The sequence below is a fragment of the Silurus meridionalis genome, chromosome 13 (genome assembly GCF_014805685.1).
Source record: "Silurus meridionalis isolate SWU-2019-XX chromosome 13, ASM1480568v1, whole genome shotgun sequence".
Classification (NCBI taxonomy): Eukaryota; Metazoa; Chordata; class Actinopteri; order Siluriformes; family Siluridae; genus Silurus; species Silurus meridionalis.
Window position 1 is genome coordinate 10986389 of NC_060896.1, and position 18575 is coordinate 11004963.

Consider the following 18575-nt stretch of genomic DNA (forward strand, 5'->3'; position numbering starts at 1 on the left):
TTCATTCACAGTCAGATGCTCTGAAGCATCAACGTACAATTTCAGTTACACTGTTTCTCGTCATTTAATTAAATTAAGTATCTTTGTAAAATGTCTCTCAGTACTACAGACTACAAGTCAAAGTGCAACTCTTAGCAACAAACCAATCCGCGTTTACTCCTATCTGAATCAGAACGTTTAGATGAAAGAAGAGACTTTTCTTGCACATTACGGATGTGATTAGATGAACACTGAATGCACTGAATGAATAATGCAATGCACTGAAGTTGGAATTATCTGAGAGATTACTTTGGTAGAAATTTGTCTACTGTTGATTCGCCAATCACCATATTTCCATGCCAGGTAAATTTACATAACTGAAATAGACATCTTATACATTTAACTAACCAATCACTGAAATGAGATTTCTCTTCATTTCTAAACTGCAGTTCTAAAGAGATCTCATCATTCAGTAACTTTAAACACAGACTTATCTCTTTTTACAAAACACATATTTTTGATAACCAGGAAGCCATACAGAGTCTAAAATTCATGTTTTAAATCAAACTCTAACATCACTCGTAGCAGGATTGCAAACCAGGGAATGATTTTAGATCAAATGCTAAGAAATCTCCCCCTTTTGCAACTCAAACATACTCACTCCAGACTGGTATTTATGGCAGGCTCCTGTGACTGGCTTTGCTCCTGATGCACTGCATCACTACACGGGATAAACACACACGGATTGGAAGGCAAGCATGAGCATGGAGGAGAAAGGAGTGATGGACAAAAGGCAAGTCTGGGATGTAAACAATGTTATGTGTTAAAGTGAAAAGTAAAGAAAAATGCAAAGAGATGTCAAATGAGTAACAAGGTGAAGGTGGTGGTGGTGGATTTAAAGACAACTGGCAAGATTTAAACTAAAATTTTAAAAAGGCTATGAAATTGGGAAGCCTGGACAAGAAAAATATGGACTTTATACAGACAAAGTAAGTGAATACTCTTGGGAACTGAGGGTAAATGCATTAAATGGTATATAAGGATGTGTCTTTTAGTGACTGAAATCACATGCTATGCCAGTCAAGTGCTTTCTGTGAACATGCCAGCCATTGGGGCTAATGTTTATAGATTTCCAAAAGGGGAGATCCAGTATGAAGTTGCTTTAAGTGATTTGAGAAGCTCACCTCTGTGGCTGCACTAGCTCCAGGTCTGCATCAGTCTCTAATCTGGCTTGTGGTGTGGATGAGAGCGAAGGCACCTGCAGCGTGCTGACAAACATCGTCGTCTTGGCACGGAAAAGAAAAAGACACGAAACGTAGTTAATAAGATCGTTCTGAAGCAGTTCGTTTCCGCAGTCACTCCAAAGAACCACAAAGATCAAAACACCCAGAGTAAAACATTAATATAGAACTGGTTTCCATAGGAACCATGTAACCTAATAAAGCATGGACAATTTTCCTTAAATAAGGGCGGGGCTAAATGATCAGATCTAATATCGTGGGTCACTGAGCGGCGTGAGCAGCAATCTATATCAACCAAACCAATGCATTTCTTTTTGTTTCTGAGAGAAGAGTCCAATGTGTTTCTGCATACACAGGGTTTTAATTTCTCCTAGATAAACTTGGCCCAAAGGGCTGTCTCACTTCTGGCTTGTTATACCTTCAAGTGAAATGTTATGACTGAAATCAATCTTGCATGTTGTGCAAAGTTCTAATATAAATCACATGTCGATTCAGAGCGAGCCTTGGTACTGATAGGGAATGCCGTGTGCTCATGTTGGCTTGAACTTTGGAAGTTCAAAAATAAAACAATTTCATGGGTCTTACGTAATAACTGGCAAGCTCAACAGAAACAAAATATAATCTGAAACCAAGCCATGAAGCCAGAGGAGAAACAGCCAACTACCAAAAGCTCCAATGACTGCAAATATGACTGTCGAGGATTAAGGATTATTTATTTACGTATTGCTCTTTAATAGCAAGGCCAAAGCTACGTGATTCAGGAAATTCAAAGAAATTGCACAACATTGCAATAATAAATATATAATAATCTTCCGCTATATTTTTTTGATAAGCAATTTAATATTTTCTCCGCATGAGACATTTTATTGGCATCGGTATAAGTTTTTTATGCAACAAATGTGCAAAAAAATATGAATATAATGCTACTTATGTGCAATATGCTTGATAGCGTATCTACTTATTGGCATTTCTTTTTCTTTGCTGTTGTAACACAAAAATTTCCACACTGTGGGATGAATTAAGGTTAAATTATATCTTATTTTATCTTAAAGACTTTCAGACTTGGGATGTCATACCTCATCTTGGCTCTTCACTTCCTCAGCACATGACAGGACGGACTTCTCGGTGTCCACGGAAACAGACATCGCGGTGGACATGGAGAGAGAGCTGTCACTGTGACTATCATCGCTTTCTTCGTCATTACATTTTTCTCAAGGGAAAAAGAGGAATTTGACTACATTTAATTAGACTGAACAAAGACAGATTTTGAGCATCAAATATTTATTAAACATAAGGCATGTAATTAAAATGTGTAAATTAAAAAAGAAAGTGGCGTCTAGGACAAAATTAAATGGATCCATACTAACAAATGAAAGAAATGTTCGGTTTTCAGGCCTATTGTTTGCCACATATGGTAACTCTGTTCACCTTTTCTCCCTTGCACTGACATGACCATGTCTTGCACCTTCTTGTAACGTGTAAGCAACTGCCGGAGCTCATCGATCTTGCGATCCTGTGAATCAGGCGACGAAAAACTCAGATCCACTCAAATCATCCACATGGCAAAAACACTGAAACCATAACGAACATTAAAGGAATTACCTTCTCTTCATTGGCTGCCAGAAGTGACTCAACCGCTTTCTTCATTCTTTGCACTTCCAAATCTGCAATGCACAGACCATGTAGTAAAAACAGAGTAAAGTGATAACCAAATTGAACACATGTAGACGCTGACACAAGGCAGACAACATTAATTCCAGCGTTATAAACGGAGCTGAGGTCCGGCAGGGACGGCATCGCATATGGACCAGCTTCCGGTACAGTTTACTGTGTGAGTGAAGTGCACAGACTTCCAGCATCACAGACTTCCTAGAAAGAATCATGTGAGGAAGTGGAGAAAGGAAGTATGTAGAGAGCTGATAAATGTGTTGACAGAAGCTGGAGGGCAGAAGAGGTGTTACTGAAAGCACACAGGCAAAAGGGGAAAAAAGTGCTTGCTGGGCATAACTGTGGACACATCCAACATGCTGAACAGCTGCTAGATACAGGCCTGGTGCTTGCAAGCTGGTTTGGATCTTGGGCATTTATTTGAAATGAACACACCAGTGGTTTTTTTTTTTTAATCTAATCAAAATCGAAGTGTCTGTAATAAGCACAAACATGCTTCTCAAACACGTTTCCAGGGACTGAGAAAAGAAGTAAAACCCAGTCATTTGAAATTCATTCGAAACAGATGGTTCGCCCAAACTACAAAAAATTCTAATGTAAATCTTTAGTCAAAACATACATAAAATATGAATCGATTCAATCAGTAAGTGCTTCCTATTGCTTCCTATTTTAAATACTACTACAGGAAAACTGACTTGCAAGGTGTAAAGATGAGAGGTGGTAGCTCAGTGGTTGAGACACTGTTTTGCAAAAAGAGAAGAAACCAAAGAATCTGGAAACACACAATAAATGAAAATGGATAGAGGGAATAGGAATGATGAAATCGAATCAGGAACCCTAGAGCCAAATATTGCTGGTTTATAGCATCCGGAAACAACAGGGCAGCAACAGACTACAACATTAAAGCTAATTATTTCTTTCAGTGAACGACTGATTTAAAAAAAAAAAAAAAAAAAAAAAAAAAAAACTGGCCTAAGATTTTAAATATATGTAAGCTTTGCATAAATCTTGCATTCAGTTCTTGTCTCAGTACAGTGGAACATGTTGAAACACTTGTCAATGGAAATTGTTCAAACATTTCAGATGCCCTGGATTGTGACTAGGTTTGGAAAAACACTTGAGTATTCCACTGAAGTAGTTTTCCTCCTATGATAAAACTGTTTTTTTTACTTGTAATAACCAGCTTAGGGACGAATCATTTATTTTTCCAATTCATCAAAAAATGCAAGCACAAACAGTACACACATGCAGACCGTAAAAGAAAGAATAGAAGTGAGCAGGACAACAGGCGTAAAATGATTACGTAGAAGGTAAGCCTCCCTTACGTTTCTCTTTGAGCTTCTGCTTAAAAGTATCCTCTGCGTGGGAAACAGAGTCATAAAATACAATATCTGGAATTACACTTATGGTTAATCGGATATGCAGTAAGTATTAAAATTATCTAAAAACAAGGTCCAATCTAGGACAGTTTCTTTTTTCTATCGTGCAACAGAACGTCACAGTGACATGTCAGAACCTGGCTCGGCATTAGGGTATTTCCTGCAGCATGTTGGGGCAGGTTTGATGTTGACTCACCTCTCTCAGTGGTTTCTAAGCCTGCAGGTGTGGGCGATCTGGACCCCGTCTCATCCTGTAGCCGCCTTAGTTCTCCATCTTTACCATCCAGCTGCCTTCTTAATATAGCCAGGTCCTCCTAAAAAAAAAAAGAAACATTAAAAAATCCACACCCACATCCAGAAAGAAGTGCTGAGTTTGAAACACCACCACAAAGACTATCAAAAAACCCATGTTTTTTCAATCAAACAGAAGCTTTTTAACAGAATAGTTTTTAGCATTTAGCAATTGATGGTTTCACCCAAAAGACTCAAAGCTAGAGTGTCTTAAATTAGAGCATAGCTGTGGTTAAAGCAAAACATGCTGAGTTCTTAGTCTGTGACTCAAACACTATCATGAAAAACACACAGTTCATAAATAAATCTGTAAACCTTTATATATGGTATATAGATATTATATATCTAATATATAATATTAAAACTCCAAAGGAAATGTAGTTTCAATGTTTTTTTCTTTTTTTTTTTTTTGTATCTGGCCAATTCTTGAAACCCTGAATACTTCAGAAAACCCTGAATGCTTAGGAAAGTTCTGGGTCACCAGTGTCACAGCAAATCGTAATAAAAGAGTTTTTGTTTTTAGATATATCACTCCCCTTTGAGCGATTTATAAAGTGTTCATTCAATTGCTATTTTGGGATTCTACACCTGGAAAACACAAGATTTTCACAATTCAGTGAACTGTTGTTTTTCTCCTCAGAATAATCAAATCTTCTACACACACCCAAGTGTGGGTGTTCTTGTTTAAATGTCCGGCTGGATATTTTTTTTAAATTATTATTTCTTTCTTTTTATATATCTGTAATGAACCCATCTGCTGTATCAGTATCGCAGTGTCAATGAAGACATAAGCTGTAGCAGGAGCTTACTTGTGTCAGCATTGTTAATTCATGCATTTATGATACCAAATGGGTAGTTCATGCATCGGAAAAGTGCCGTTTTTATCAATTAGTAATTATTTCAGGTTAAATTTTATCTTATAACGAGGATGGACTTAGAAAAGGGTTGCGTCTGAAATGTGCTTATAGGAGATAAAGTAGGGAATATGTTGAATGATATACACTGGTTAAAATATAAAAACTAATATAATTATATAAACATTATATTCCTAATGAGCACGATATGTTTAAATGCAAGCGAACAATACAAATTTACAACAGCAGCAGGGTAGGCCGACCTCGAGTGCCTGGATTTTGTGTTCCGTCCTCTGTTTTTCATACTGCATCTGGCCCATTTTGATTTTCAGGCTAGACAGTCTTGCCATTAGCGACTAGCAGTGTACACGTTATCCAGAAAAGAAGAGAGAAAAAATAGAACTGAGCAGAGAGGAAAAACAGACACTTTGAAGAAAGAACGATGAGGAATAAAGTCAACCCAGATCTATGAATATCAACAGCAAAAATATTTGAGGAAAAAGGGGGAAATAGAAAAAAGTTGTGGCAACAACAGCACACTGGGATAAACGTCAGTCATCAAACTCACCTTGGTGGACTTCAGTTTCTTCTCGTACTGCAACCGTTCGTTCTCCATCTCGGAAATGCGATACCTCAACTCGTTATTTTCTAAGATCAAACCCTGGATAGGAAACAAAATGAACAGTCCACAAAAGAAAATCCATGAATTATTGCTGTACTATTTTTCGCTCCGGATTAAATGAAAATCACTCGATGCCATTTTCCGCAGACTGTATGCTCAAGTGTCATAAAGGATTCAATGCCACGATAGTCAATCTAAACATTGTTCAAAAGCAAGAATCTTGTGACAGTTACTTTCATTGAGCACTAAAGCCTTAGGGTGATAAGCTCTTTGTTAGAGTGTCACGCATTCTTTGGTGAGAAATTTACAATTCAATAAACAAGCGAACAGCCTGAGGCCATAAACAGATTAAACCACTGAAAAGATTTAACACTATATAATTAAATAAACAGAAAGAAATGTAGACTTAAAATACTACAAACAGTCTGGGTAAAAACAGTGAACAGTTTTACAGGTTTTAACACAATTGTGCTTTGGTCTTGCACTTACCAGAGAATGAAAACATGGTATTCAAAAGGGCAGCTTTGATTCAGCAATAAACTCAAGAGTTGAAAAGAAACACAGGAAAAAAAAAACCTGACCTTCTTTTGCTTAAAAAAAAAAAATAAAAGTGTTAACCAAACACACTTCAGATCCTTTTGACATTACTATTGACGATTCTTGTCTAACTCTTGCCAGACGATGCTTGTTCAAAAACAGGGAATGGACCCAATATGTCTGATTTGGTTCATCTGGTTTCATGGGTTCATATCTTGTTCAATGAATTCTGTCTCCTTCTTGCATTACTTTTGCACGGTTTCTTTGTAGTCACAGACAGTAAACAAATTCACAGGCAGGAAATTGTTTAAAAAATAAATAAAAAAAAGAGGAACACACTGGAAAGATTAAGTCAGCATGTGTGTAATATTGGACAACCTATCATCTCTTCCACCTCCATACGAAGTACATGAGGCATCCATCTGTGTCCTGAAAGTCTTTTCTTATCCATAAAGCTACCATACACAGCACTTGCACAGACCCTTCCCATAAACCTCGTCTTGACACTCACACTCGCAGGAAACTCTCAGAGCATTCTCAGACATGCGTGTCCACAGACAAAACAAAGGTTCAGCAGTAAAAAAAAAAAAAAAAAAAAAAGAAATTTCCACAGAAAACCAAAGCAGACAAGTAAATGTTAAATAATAACGTGATCAAATACGTGATGTACAACCTCACTATCTCTGAATCTTTCATCAAAGTCCATTCTCTCTTTCTCCATGGCAGTCAGCTTTAGCTTTAAATTGGAAATCTCAGCCATCAGCTCCAGCTTCTGGGCCTCAAGCGTTGACCTAGAGATAAGTTCCTAGAATACAAAAGAAAAAGAAAGAAAATACAGGATCAAGACATATAAAACAGTTAAGGAGTCTGTTCCTGTACTAGGATGTTGTTATCCTTTAGGTTATGAAAAACCCAATGCGGTTCTCCATAAATAAAAAAACATGAAATCAGAACAACAACTTCAGAAGTTGTTTTCATACTGTATGTATGTATAAACACACAATATGGGCAAAGGTTTGTGGACACCTAACCATAACCTGGTTTGGTACAATGGTTATTCTAAATAGAACAATACAATTAAAATGTAATTGAACTGAAAAACACTAGTACTATTTGAACATCTTATTCAGATCTAGTTCCCCATTTGATAATCCTATAACCACCACACCTCTGGGAAGGCAGTAATAGATTTTCTTGGCATTCCAGTTCATTCCAATGGTGTGTCAGGTTGGCTAAGTTCAGAGCTCGATTTCTTCCACATCAAACCTGACCTATCTTCATAGAGCTTGCTTTGTGCACAGGAGCATCATGGTAATGGAACATGTTTAGACCCCTTAGTTCCAATACAGTGGATATACAGTGTATAAAGCTGATGTAGCAATAATTAAATACAGTGGAACCCGGTTATGTCGCCGGCCTAGGGGACGCCAAAAAGCGTCGAGATAACTGATGATCGAGACAAACGAAAACCAATATGGCGGCAATATATTAACATGCTTGAAATATTTTTATGTACATGATGTGCATTATTAAATGAGAATGTGCATGCACGTGTTTTTGGAGTTTTTTTTTTACACAACAGCGTTGCCGCGATTTGTTTGATTGGTCATGCGGGTCGAGATAACCTGTAATGCGCATAAGGAGGCGGAAGCTGCAAACAAAGTTTATTGAGAATACACAGGGGATAATCCACCAATACTTGTAGCGAAGCAGTAATATCCAGTGGTGCGCTCCAGGAGCACGGTCCATGAAGTTCTGTCAAAGCAGAGACAGTTTGTGTAGAGAATCAACGGATCCGCGCTATGGAAAGCGCAGCGCGGGGCAGCAACGGATAAACGTGGTGCAGACAGCGTGAACATGGAAAACAGCAGGTTTGGGGTAATCCGGGGTGCCGTTGAGAGAATGCGAGTCCGAGAAGAAGGGTACGTAGCTGGATACGTATACGCGATTACACAGACCGACATGAACCAACACATACGATCATGCACAAACAATAACGGACCGCGAGTGTGTGGAGGTGAGGGGCTTAAATAGGAGATGGGATGAGTAAGTGAATGAGAGTCAGGTGTGTGTGATCAGCATGACTGTGACGAGCTCGCCCGCACGGGAGAAGAAGCAGGGTGCTTCGGGAAATGCCGCCGCCGAAGGGGGCGTGGCAGGGGGATTCCTGACATAACCGAAGTTAAGTGGCAAATTTGCCCCCCCTTGTGCTCGAGATATTAGGGTTCGGCGACATAAAAAATTGACATAACCGATTAAAAAATGCTAAGACAAAGCGAGAATTTGGTGGTTCCGCTTCAAAAACGTCGACTTAATAGGGTTGGCAAGTTAACCGAGGTCGAGATAAGTGGGTTCGACTGTATCTAAAAGTCATGAAAATTATCTAAGTCATAATGCTGACCTAATACCAGTTTTATTTTAAGATTTGATTTACTCTAGCGATAGGCTGCTTGCAAGACGATGCAGCAACGCACCTGTTGTAGCATTTCCTCAGTTGAATTCAGTTTTTCACGGTGTTCCTCAAGGCACAAATCTAGGTCTCTTATTTTTTCTCCTTGCACTTCCACTTGGTCTGTCAAGACACTCACCTGCAAGAAATCATTTTAGTTATACAAGCGTGCAGTCAGTCTGAGAGCATGTCTATCAAACTCATGAAAACACTCGACTTGTCTCGTAAAAGAACAGACGGCATGAAATGACTGCATTCTAGATGTGTTTAATAATCAATTATATAAATTATAGCAAACTATAGCAACTATAAAACATACTAAGACGATCAATATCGAGGCATTATTATATTATCTTCCTACAACATGACTAAAAAAAATTGTTAATAGTATCCATCAGTAAATACATTCTGATACTGATTTATTAAAACAGACTAAAACATCTAAAAAAAAACTTTGTAAAGAGAAAATATAGTTAGGAAAAACAAGCTTTTTTTTGTTCGATTCATACTAAGTGACATTTCAGTGTTAGTGCCGACAATGTAACAAAAATCAAACTAGTATTCAGTCTAAATATATATATGGAATTATACAATAGTGTAGTATTATGCAGATTATGCTTTATATTAAGCAAAATATAATATAACGGTTAAACATTACCTGAAGCACAAGGGACTCCTTGTCACTTTCAAGGCGATTAAGTCTGTCCTGGTAAATATCACCAGTGACTGAAATGTGCCCATTTGACTGTAAGAAACAAAAATGATCATTAATGTACAACAACTGTACAATAATTATCTATCAGCAGACCTTTAATAATCCAAACTGAACTAGCAACAACTAGTTCACTGAAATGAGTATAATGTAAACAAACGTAAACAAACGAGGAAAATAAAATGTAATGGCTTTTTAGGACATGAACACTGGCTTTACAGGGCTAATTCTTTTCATAAGCTCTTTGTTCATCTACCGCCACCTTAAATGGTGAACAGACTAACACAAAAGTAAACAGAGTAATGGTATTACACGCTGACTCTGGCATTTGTTTGGATGTCTACCAACCTCTCTCTGCATACAGTGTTCACACAAAGACAGAATATCATAAAATGTTGGCTTAAAGAGTCAAATTAACCTAAATGATTTTTATGCTAAACTTACACATGTAACTCGATTATTCAAATGTATTCCAAATCACAAATAACAAGAGGAATTCTATTTATAGCATAGCAACATCGTGCTATTATTACTACACGCCTGTGTAAAAGGAAACGGCAGTAATTTGACACGGTTATGAAATCAGAACTCGTACTAGGTGTCCCTGTAGCCAGTCCACCAGACTGCGTGCTGTCGAGTCGGGTATCTGACAGCGCAATCCGTCTCTCTCTTCTGTGTCCATGAGCTCCAAAACACCCCTGAGATCCTCGATTAGGTGCAGCGCCCGCAGGCTTCCCATGAATGGTGAGGTTGGAGACTGGCAGTCAAAGATCCCATTGGAATAGTCAAGGGATTTGGATCCTGTAAGTCAATAAATAAAGTATGATAGTGTTACTTATTTACTGACATCTAATGCGAAGACAGGAACTACTCAATTATTGTTATTAAATAACTATTGTGAACTAAATATTAAATAGTGATTCACAGTGGGGTCTCACCTGAATATTTACAATTCATCATATTATTTATCATTTGTTCATTTAGGAAGCTTTAGTAACTCATTTATCCTGATCAGGATTACAGAGGACCTGGAACACTGGGTATGAGGCAAGAGAAAACACTGGATAGAACAAAAGAGCACCCCTCTGCAGAATACACTCATTTACACATAAGGGCAATTTTGCATTGGCCAGTCCACCACCAGCATGTTTTGGGAAGTAGAAACAAAATGAAAGAACTCAAAGAAAAACCCATGCAGGCAAAGAAAACCTGTGAAACTCCACACAAACATCTGAGCTCAAGATAAAATCGTAGACCCTGGAGCTATGGGACAGCAGCACTACCTGCTGCGCCACCATGCCGCCCTGCTGAGAGATCAGTCATATACAATACAATTATCTAGCAGAACAAAAACAATGTGCTTCACCACTTAGATTTGACGGCTATATTTATGGTACAGGACAAAGCTAAGTTTGAACTGGACCAGAAAAAGGTTACAGTTACCAAGACCTCAGGGAGTCATATAATATGACAGGTTATGACCTGAAACTAGAGCCTTATAATTAGCCAGGGGTGAGAAACTTATATTACTTCATAAGCAAGTTGTCAGACTCATTAAGAACTCTAAAATGTTACAATAATGGTAGTCTAATGGTAGTCTAGTGTGCTGTTTCTTGTTTCAATGGTAGAAGAATAGCCTTTATTTGTCACATATACATTACAGCACAGTGATATTTGTTCTTTGTATATCTCAGCTTGCTCAGAGCTGGGGTCAGAGAGCAGGATCAGCCATGATACGGCACCCCTTGAGCTTAGAGGGTTAAGGGCCTTGCTCAAGGGCCCAAGAGTGGCAGCTTGGCAATACCAGGGCTTGATCCCCCAACCTTCGGATCAGTAACCAGCACCTTAACCACTGGGCTAACAATCCCAATGTTTGTGCTGTAGTAGTATTATATACTTATACACAAAATGTTTTAAAATACACCAACAAAATCATTATTACCATAATTTCTGCACTATTAAGCGCACCCAAATATAAGCCGCACGCACTAAATTTTAGAAAGATTTTTATTTTAAATACTTTTCAAAAAATTTAAAAAAATCACTTTTTAAAAAATTTTTATTTTATACTTTCTATAAGCCGCAGGTGAAACTAATTCCTACATTGAAACTAATGAACTTTACACAGGCTTCACCGAAAGACCGTGCCTGTTACACAGCTTGTATCTAAACAGTAGCCTACCAAGAAAGTCCTTATTCACTGTCTTCCTCCTTCCTTTCACAACAATTTCTGTCGGGAGTTTTTCTTTTAGCACCGTAGTGCGTTTAAAAATCATCACCATTGGTGAAACTTTTCTCCCGATGCCGTGAAGCTCAGAACACAGGTGAAGTGCGTTTTTTCGTGCGTTTTCAGCGTGACGAATGATTCGCATTTCCTGTTGCTAGTCCGAGTGAGAGGCAGGTCAAACGTCAGAGGAACCTCATTCATATTTATGATGTGGTGCGGCCCGATTCAGTGGGAGCGCATCTGATTTGACATGAAGAGTTTCATTGGTTCACCTGAACCCGTTCCGCATTTTCATTGGTCTAATGTTATGGATCTCAGTTTTTTGGCTTTGAAGCTTGTGAAATCGTCAAAGATCCATAAATTAGCCGCTTCGTCGTTTAAGCCACGGGGTTCAAAGAGTGGCGGCTTATAGTCCGGAAAATACGGTATTCTATAGAATTATTAGAAGAAATTAATTATTATTTACTATCCGGCCCAACGTTTAACCAAACCTGACCGTGACCCATATGTGGTTATTCCCTTAAAATGCTGCCACTAAAGATTAAAGAACACAGTTGTACAGAATGTCTTTGTATTTTGAAACTAAGGGGCAAGCCCAAACATGTTCCAGCATGAGTATACACAATATGAAATCCATCACAACATAGTCTGCCATTCCGTGACAGAACTCAAGTGACCTGCAAAGAGACCTGACCTCAACCCCACTGAACACCTTTATTACCTTTACCAATATTAACAGCTGAATGAACACTGATTCTAACAAAATCTAATTGGAAGCCTCCCAAGAAAAATGGAAATCGTTATAATGGCAAAGAGGGACTAAATCTGAAATTGGATATATACAATAAAGCACATTTGGGGGTAAGGATCAAGAGTTTAAAACTTTGTCAATATGGTGTACATCATTAATATTACCTGCTATAATGCCATCCATTTGCTCCAAAGCGGCTGCCAACATATCACTGGCATCGGACATCATCTTTAATCTTCAGTTTTGTTAACCCTGGAGCAAAAAAACACACACAAAAAAAACAGTCATTTTATTTTACTGTTTAACATGAGGCATGTCTGCAACAAAGACAGCATACTGACCACAAAACATACAATCTGTCTGCACTAGGATTACACCTGATTATGTAATAAAACAGAAATAAACTATATTATGGTTTACCAGCTGCAATTTTACATGTTTAATTCGAAGTCCTAAGGAAGATATTTAAACTATTATGTAAAAATGTATATATATATATATATATATATATATTACACATGTATACACACACACACACGTTATAAACAACAATGAAAATACTTGAATGAAAAATAACAAAAAAAATCCTAAAAACTCTCAATGACCATCAAATTTAAATGTCACAAGTCAAATGAACGCTGCTAGTTTATTGCTAATCCATTTAGCTACTGCAAGATTATATATTGCACCACGGCACTGATCCTGCACCTATCTAAGACGGCTTTAGAGACTGTCCCAGTAGGCAAAACTTCATACTTCTGCTTCCATGCTATGCCTTCTTCAATGTAAATAAAAATGTGATCTTATATAAACCTTAGACTACAGCATTGTCACGTGTAGGGCTGCAAAACAAACTTGAAGCCCTGTTGGTTTGCGATCCATTGGCAAAAGTTTGGAAATTTAACCTCAGCTGGTTAAATGAACCATCATTTTGTGAGCCAGACTTGGGCAGAAATGAAAGTTATATATCTCTGCTATATATAGATCAGTAATAAGTTGAAGGGTATTGTAGTATCTAAAGCATGGTTTCAGATCTCTTTGCATGGCTTATATTCCCATGTTGTGTTGATTATATGGCAAAAACATTTCATATCCCTTTTACAACATCTCATAACATTTATATTTGCTGGCAACAGCAGAAATAATTCAGATTCAATGATACTCTTATTAAAGTCAATACATTTTTTTGTATTTACCAAAAAAAAAAAAAAAAAAAAAAAAAACAGGGAACAGGGAAAATCTGTATAGAAAAAAAAAAAGACAGTTGAAAATGTGTTTTTAACATCCAATCAACTATTTGTCATTCAGTATTTAATTACAGTATTAGTGAAAACTGTAATGAGTCATAATACCAGTGATGTATCATCCAGCACTTTTGTTACCCGTACTTCACAACCTCATCTACTGTTATTTTGGGCTATCCAACACCAACAAAAATCCTTTAACTCTCCTGTTCTACCCATGGGTTTTGGAACACAAGGATCTAATGTAAATGAAAGTAACATCTAGCTCTGTAAAGGCTAGTAGTTTTTTTTTTGTTGTAAACTATGGCTGGCTCAGGCAAATGTAACCAGATTGTGCTTGAGGACTTTGAAGTACTTTCTGCAGAATTCAGGATGCTATAAATCTTCACACTTAAAAAAAAAATAAAAAAAAATAAAAAAAAACAACACAACTAAAACACAAAAGCATTACTGATCCACCTTTAGATTTTATGCAGCTTATATATGCAGCTCTCCCCTTTTTTAACCAAACATTTAGATTGTGAAAATAACCTAGAGTTTTCATTTGTTTCATGTGAACACAACACATGATTCTGATTGTAGTTCTAATGATGCTTGATGGAGATCAGGTGCTTTTTCATTCAAGCTTTTTTCCTTCAGTGCTTTAAAACCGAGCAGATGATCTGCAATAAAAACAAACATTGCCTTTTCAAAGGCAAAAATAGATCAGCTAAGCAGCCATTGTAAAGAATGAACCTCACAGATGCATTAGTCCTCCTCCTCCTGTTAAAAAGTGCATGAGCTACAGGAAACTGGAACTGGTTTTATTGGGAAAGCCTATGGATGTAGCACTGTTTGCAACTTCTCAGGGTCAAAAGGTGTATTCCTTTTTTACCACAGGGACAATATTTGGAACCTCTTCTCCAGAGAGTTTTTTTTCTATTGGCCATGTACAAATTTAGATTTAAATTAAATAAATAAATACATAAATAAAGAGTCAGCAAATTCAGATTGTACATGTGGATGAATTAACGTCATTGTACAGCTTTAAAGCTCTTCTTTAAAACATGATGAAACACTAAATAGCGGCATTTTGTGATGCTCTGAAGTTGACAAAAACAAACAGCAGAGTCTTATTAAGTCCCATTATTTTATGAAACAGTCAAACTCTCTGAATAAAGTATTTATAGTAACCACACAGGCTGTGAGCTCTGGCTTACTAAAAGACTGCTCTAGTAGTCAAACAGTTAAACTTCAGTGGGAGGAGAAGCAGAACGATTCTTGACTTGTCCAACGGTCCCCAAGTTACCCAGTCAGGATACGACTATTGGCCAGAGATTGTAAAGAATAATTAGGTCATTTACCTCAATTATTGGCACAGTGTTCATGCTGCTGCACTGGGACACAGACCACTCTGTTGAGAGGCTTACTGGGTGCAGTCTGTGAGGGTCTTTTGGCACACAGTGCAAGAACACAGCAGTACCATTCTCTCAAACTAGATTGAATCTTTACAAGTAACAAAAATGTATTATATAGTGTTATATTATATATATCTATCTTCTGTCCGTCTTCGGCCCTAGTGAAATGTATAAGATAAACAACCTGAGGCTTGATTTGTATTCATATTAAATACTATTTTGGGTTGGAAATACATTTTTAAGTTCATACTTGAGAAACTCAAGCCTCAAAGGTTTTGCATAGTTTCTTATAATACTTTTGCAAAAAAACATGTTCAATATTGTCTGTAATGTTTATTTAATACAATCATTCTTTTTTAATGACGGATACAAAAAGACCTGGAAGGCACTGTATAATTCACTATTCTTTACTGCTTTCTGGGTTTAAATGTGTACTGCTTTAGGAAAGGGAAAAAATCTCAATGTATGATTATAAGTTAAAATACAGGGTTGAGATACAGCTTTTTTTCCCCTAAAAACTTCCAAGCATTCCGTTTCAGTTTACAGCCAACAGGAAGAAAGCAGAGGCATAAATTAGGTAGTAGATTCAAACCACCAGCATTCATGCTCCTCACAGTTGGCTTGGAGTCAGCATAAAGATCGCATTATAGACGTTTAAAAACAGACCCCAGGTGTGTGTGTGGGTGTGTGTGTATTTTTAGCCTGCAAGCTAACTAATGTTAAATAGCTAGTTTGATATTGCATGCTCTGAGCTGCCAAAATGTCTGTTTGCTAGCTAGCCAAACATATAGGTGATGCCCAGCACAGTACACAGAGCCAACAGCAAACTAGTGGACTAACATTAGCTGGCTAATTCAATACAAGCTAGTGTGTTTGCTAATTTACTTAGCACTAAAGTTACAATAAAATACCATTTTCTTAACACATCTGCAACAAAGTCGCTGAAGATAACTGGGTCGTATGAGTTGTAAACACTCGAGCAACACCAGAAAACCTCATTCTGATATTCTGCACTAAGCAATCCAGGAGGCAAACACATCCTATTGCTTTAAGTGTTACACCGAGCACTGTGTGTGTAAGAAATCTATAATCCTCACAGGATAACGTTTTACAGAACTCTGTTTACCAAAACTGCCAGACACAGGAACAGTTTCTTTCCCCAGGTAATCACCCTCATTAACAACTCACCATAATTATATTCCCTGCTTCATATCTATAAGTACTGCATTATCATAACTGTCAGTCATCACATCATACGTATATGTTACACACACTGTTGCTGCTGTATAGCTTACAAAAGTTCTAAAGTAACTTTCATACCGAACGCACAATACTGTTATTTTACTGTTAATCTTACACTTTATGTACATTACTGATCTGTCATATACTCTGTATCCCTATTTAATACTCTATATACACTCTTAATACTGTCTATATTGTCTCACATGGTCTGTTTTGTCTTGTCTTGTATAGTCCAAGCTACATGTATAGTGTTATTTATGTCTGTAAGTTTGAGAGTCACTACCGGCTGGAACCAAATTCCTTGTGTGTGTCAACACACTTGGCCAATAAACCTGATTCTGATTTGTCCAGGTTAAGAGAAACTCTTCAGCCACCCAGCAGCAGTTTTTATTTAAACAGCTGGTCCAACACACTCCAACACACTAGTGACACCCAGCATTCAGCCAGTGGTTTTTCACTCTTAATGTTTCATAGAAACCACCCACAAACACACACCACATTAAAAATAAATAAAACCCTGTTAGGGAATATATAACCCAAGCCCCTCTTCAGCCTGCTAGATTTGTTTAAATGCTCATTCCAGTGTCTCACAATATGCAGACAGATCAGGGATTTTGGAGACTGAAGTAATTTTGTAAGAAATAGAAATGAAACAGTTCACAGTGCAGTCTTGCCAATCTCAAAATTACACAGGAAACACAGCTTCGAGTAAACTAGTATTTTACTGCCATTCTTCCAAAAAAAAAAAAGAGATGAAATTTAAAGCTGCGGCAAAATCCGTCAGGTCTGGTAGCTTATCTAAGCATAATGGGTTCAACAGAAGTCATTGTTTATATCAAACGTGAAAGCATATTCGAAGATAAATATAGAGATAAAACTAAGATAAATAAAAGCAAAACAAACAAAACACAACAAGTTCTAAATTGGTTTCAAGTTGCCTGGATGTAACTTTTCAAAACAAAAAGGGAACATCCAGACATGTGTCTAGACCACAAAAAAATAGAACAACCCTCAGGATATAAAGCCTTTTAGCATGTTTGGATGTGAGTCAATGGAGCAGAATATATTGCTGTAGCCATGGAATTTTAAAAAATCATTTCTGTAATTATATTAACTATTAACAGTTTATACATATGCAAGTATATACTCTTACTTTCTTATTAATTAATGTGGCGTTAAATGCTACTTTGCTGAAGTTGATAATCACACACACACACACACACACACACACACACACACACTTTTGCAACAGTTAAATGTATAGTTTATTTCATGTTATATCATTTTCATAGCTTCTAAGTGAGGACCTCTTGCTTTAAAAAAAATCTGCAGTTACATTTAATATTCTAGAAAGTGAATGAAACAAGTTACATTAAAAACGTACATTTAAAAACTGCCTACTATTATCAACATTCTCTGACCAAACAGAATCGAGTCTTTAACATACCTTGGTATAAAGAACTGAAATCTTGCAACATGAATTAATCAGTTTACAAAACAAATAAGACTGCAGTAATTACACCCAAAACATGATGATTGCAAATCTTGGGTGCTCACATGAAACCATTACAATCAAGCAAAAAGATGGTTGTTTTCTTCGGCACACTGAGTTCCAACCATTGTGCGATGAAAACGTCAAGGCCAGGTCACATGTTATTAGAGATTACTAGGTTCTCTGTGAAAAACTATTTTAAACAACCCTAAGGTTGGGGTCAGAGCTCAAGAGCAGGCAACTCAAATTTTTAACTCCAACCCATATTTTCATGAAGCTTGTTTCTGTGCATGGGGTATTGTCATGCTGGAACAGGTTTGGGTCTCCTAGATCAAGTGAAGGGAAAATTTAGTTCTACTGCATCAAAAGACCTATACAAATGTGTGCCTCCATCTTTGTGGTAATAGTTTGGGAAAGATCCAGATATGGCTGTAAAAGCCAGATGTCCCAATACTTTTGTCCAGGTTACTTTAGTGCAGCTACAGACCAA

General features: G+C 37.2%; 1 protein-coding gene across 5 annotated transcripts in view; it reads right to left on the bottom strand.

The window, feature by feature from the left end:
• Positions 1 to 18575, bottom strand: part of ppfibp1b (PPFIA binding protein 1b) — a 35132-nt gene that overhangs the window by 12584 nt on the left and 3973 nt on the right. The window contains exons 2-15 of one of the 5 annotated variants that reach the window (XM_046864557.1): positions 12875 to 12962; positions 10328 to 10533; positions 9679 to 9765; positions 9046 to 9159; positions 7245 to 7376; positions 5981 to 6073; positions 5676 to 5768; positions 4464 to 4581; positions 4214 to 4246; positions 2823 to 2884; positions 2649 to 2733; positions 2297 to 2430; positions 1164 to 1264; positions 641 to 700 (exon numbers count right to left, since the gene is read on the bottom strand). In XM_046864557.1, the coding sequence (XP_046720513.1) occupies positions 641 to 700; positions 1164 to 1264; positions 2297 to 2430; positions 2649 to 2733; positions 2823 to 2884; positions 4214 to 4246; positions 4464 to 4581; positions 5676 to 5768; positions 5981 to 6073; positions 7245 to 7376; positions 9046 to 9159; positions 9679 to 9765; positions 10328 to 10533; positions 12875 to 12938 (1382 nt within the window). In that variant the 5' untranslated portion in view covers positions 12939 to 12962. The remainder of the gene's footprint in view (positions 1 to 640; positions 701 to 1163; positions 1265 to 2296; positions 2431 to 2648; positions 2734 to 2822; positions 2885 to 4213; positions 4247 to 4463; positions 4582 to 5675; positions 5769 to 5980; positions 6074 to 7244; positions 7377 to 9045; positions 9160 to 9678; positions 9766 to 10327; positions 10534 to 12874; positions 12963 to 18575) is intronic. The other 4 variants (XM_046864561.1, XM_046864558.1, XM_046864560.1 and 1 more) reach the window with 4 other exon arrangements.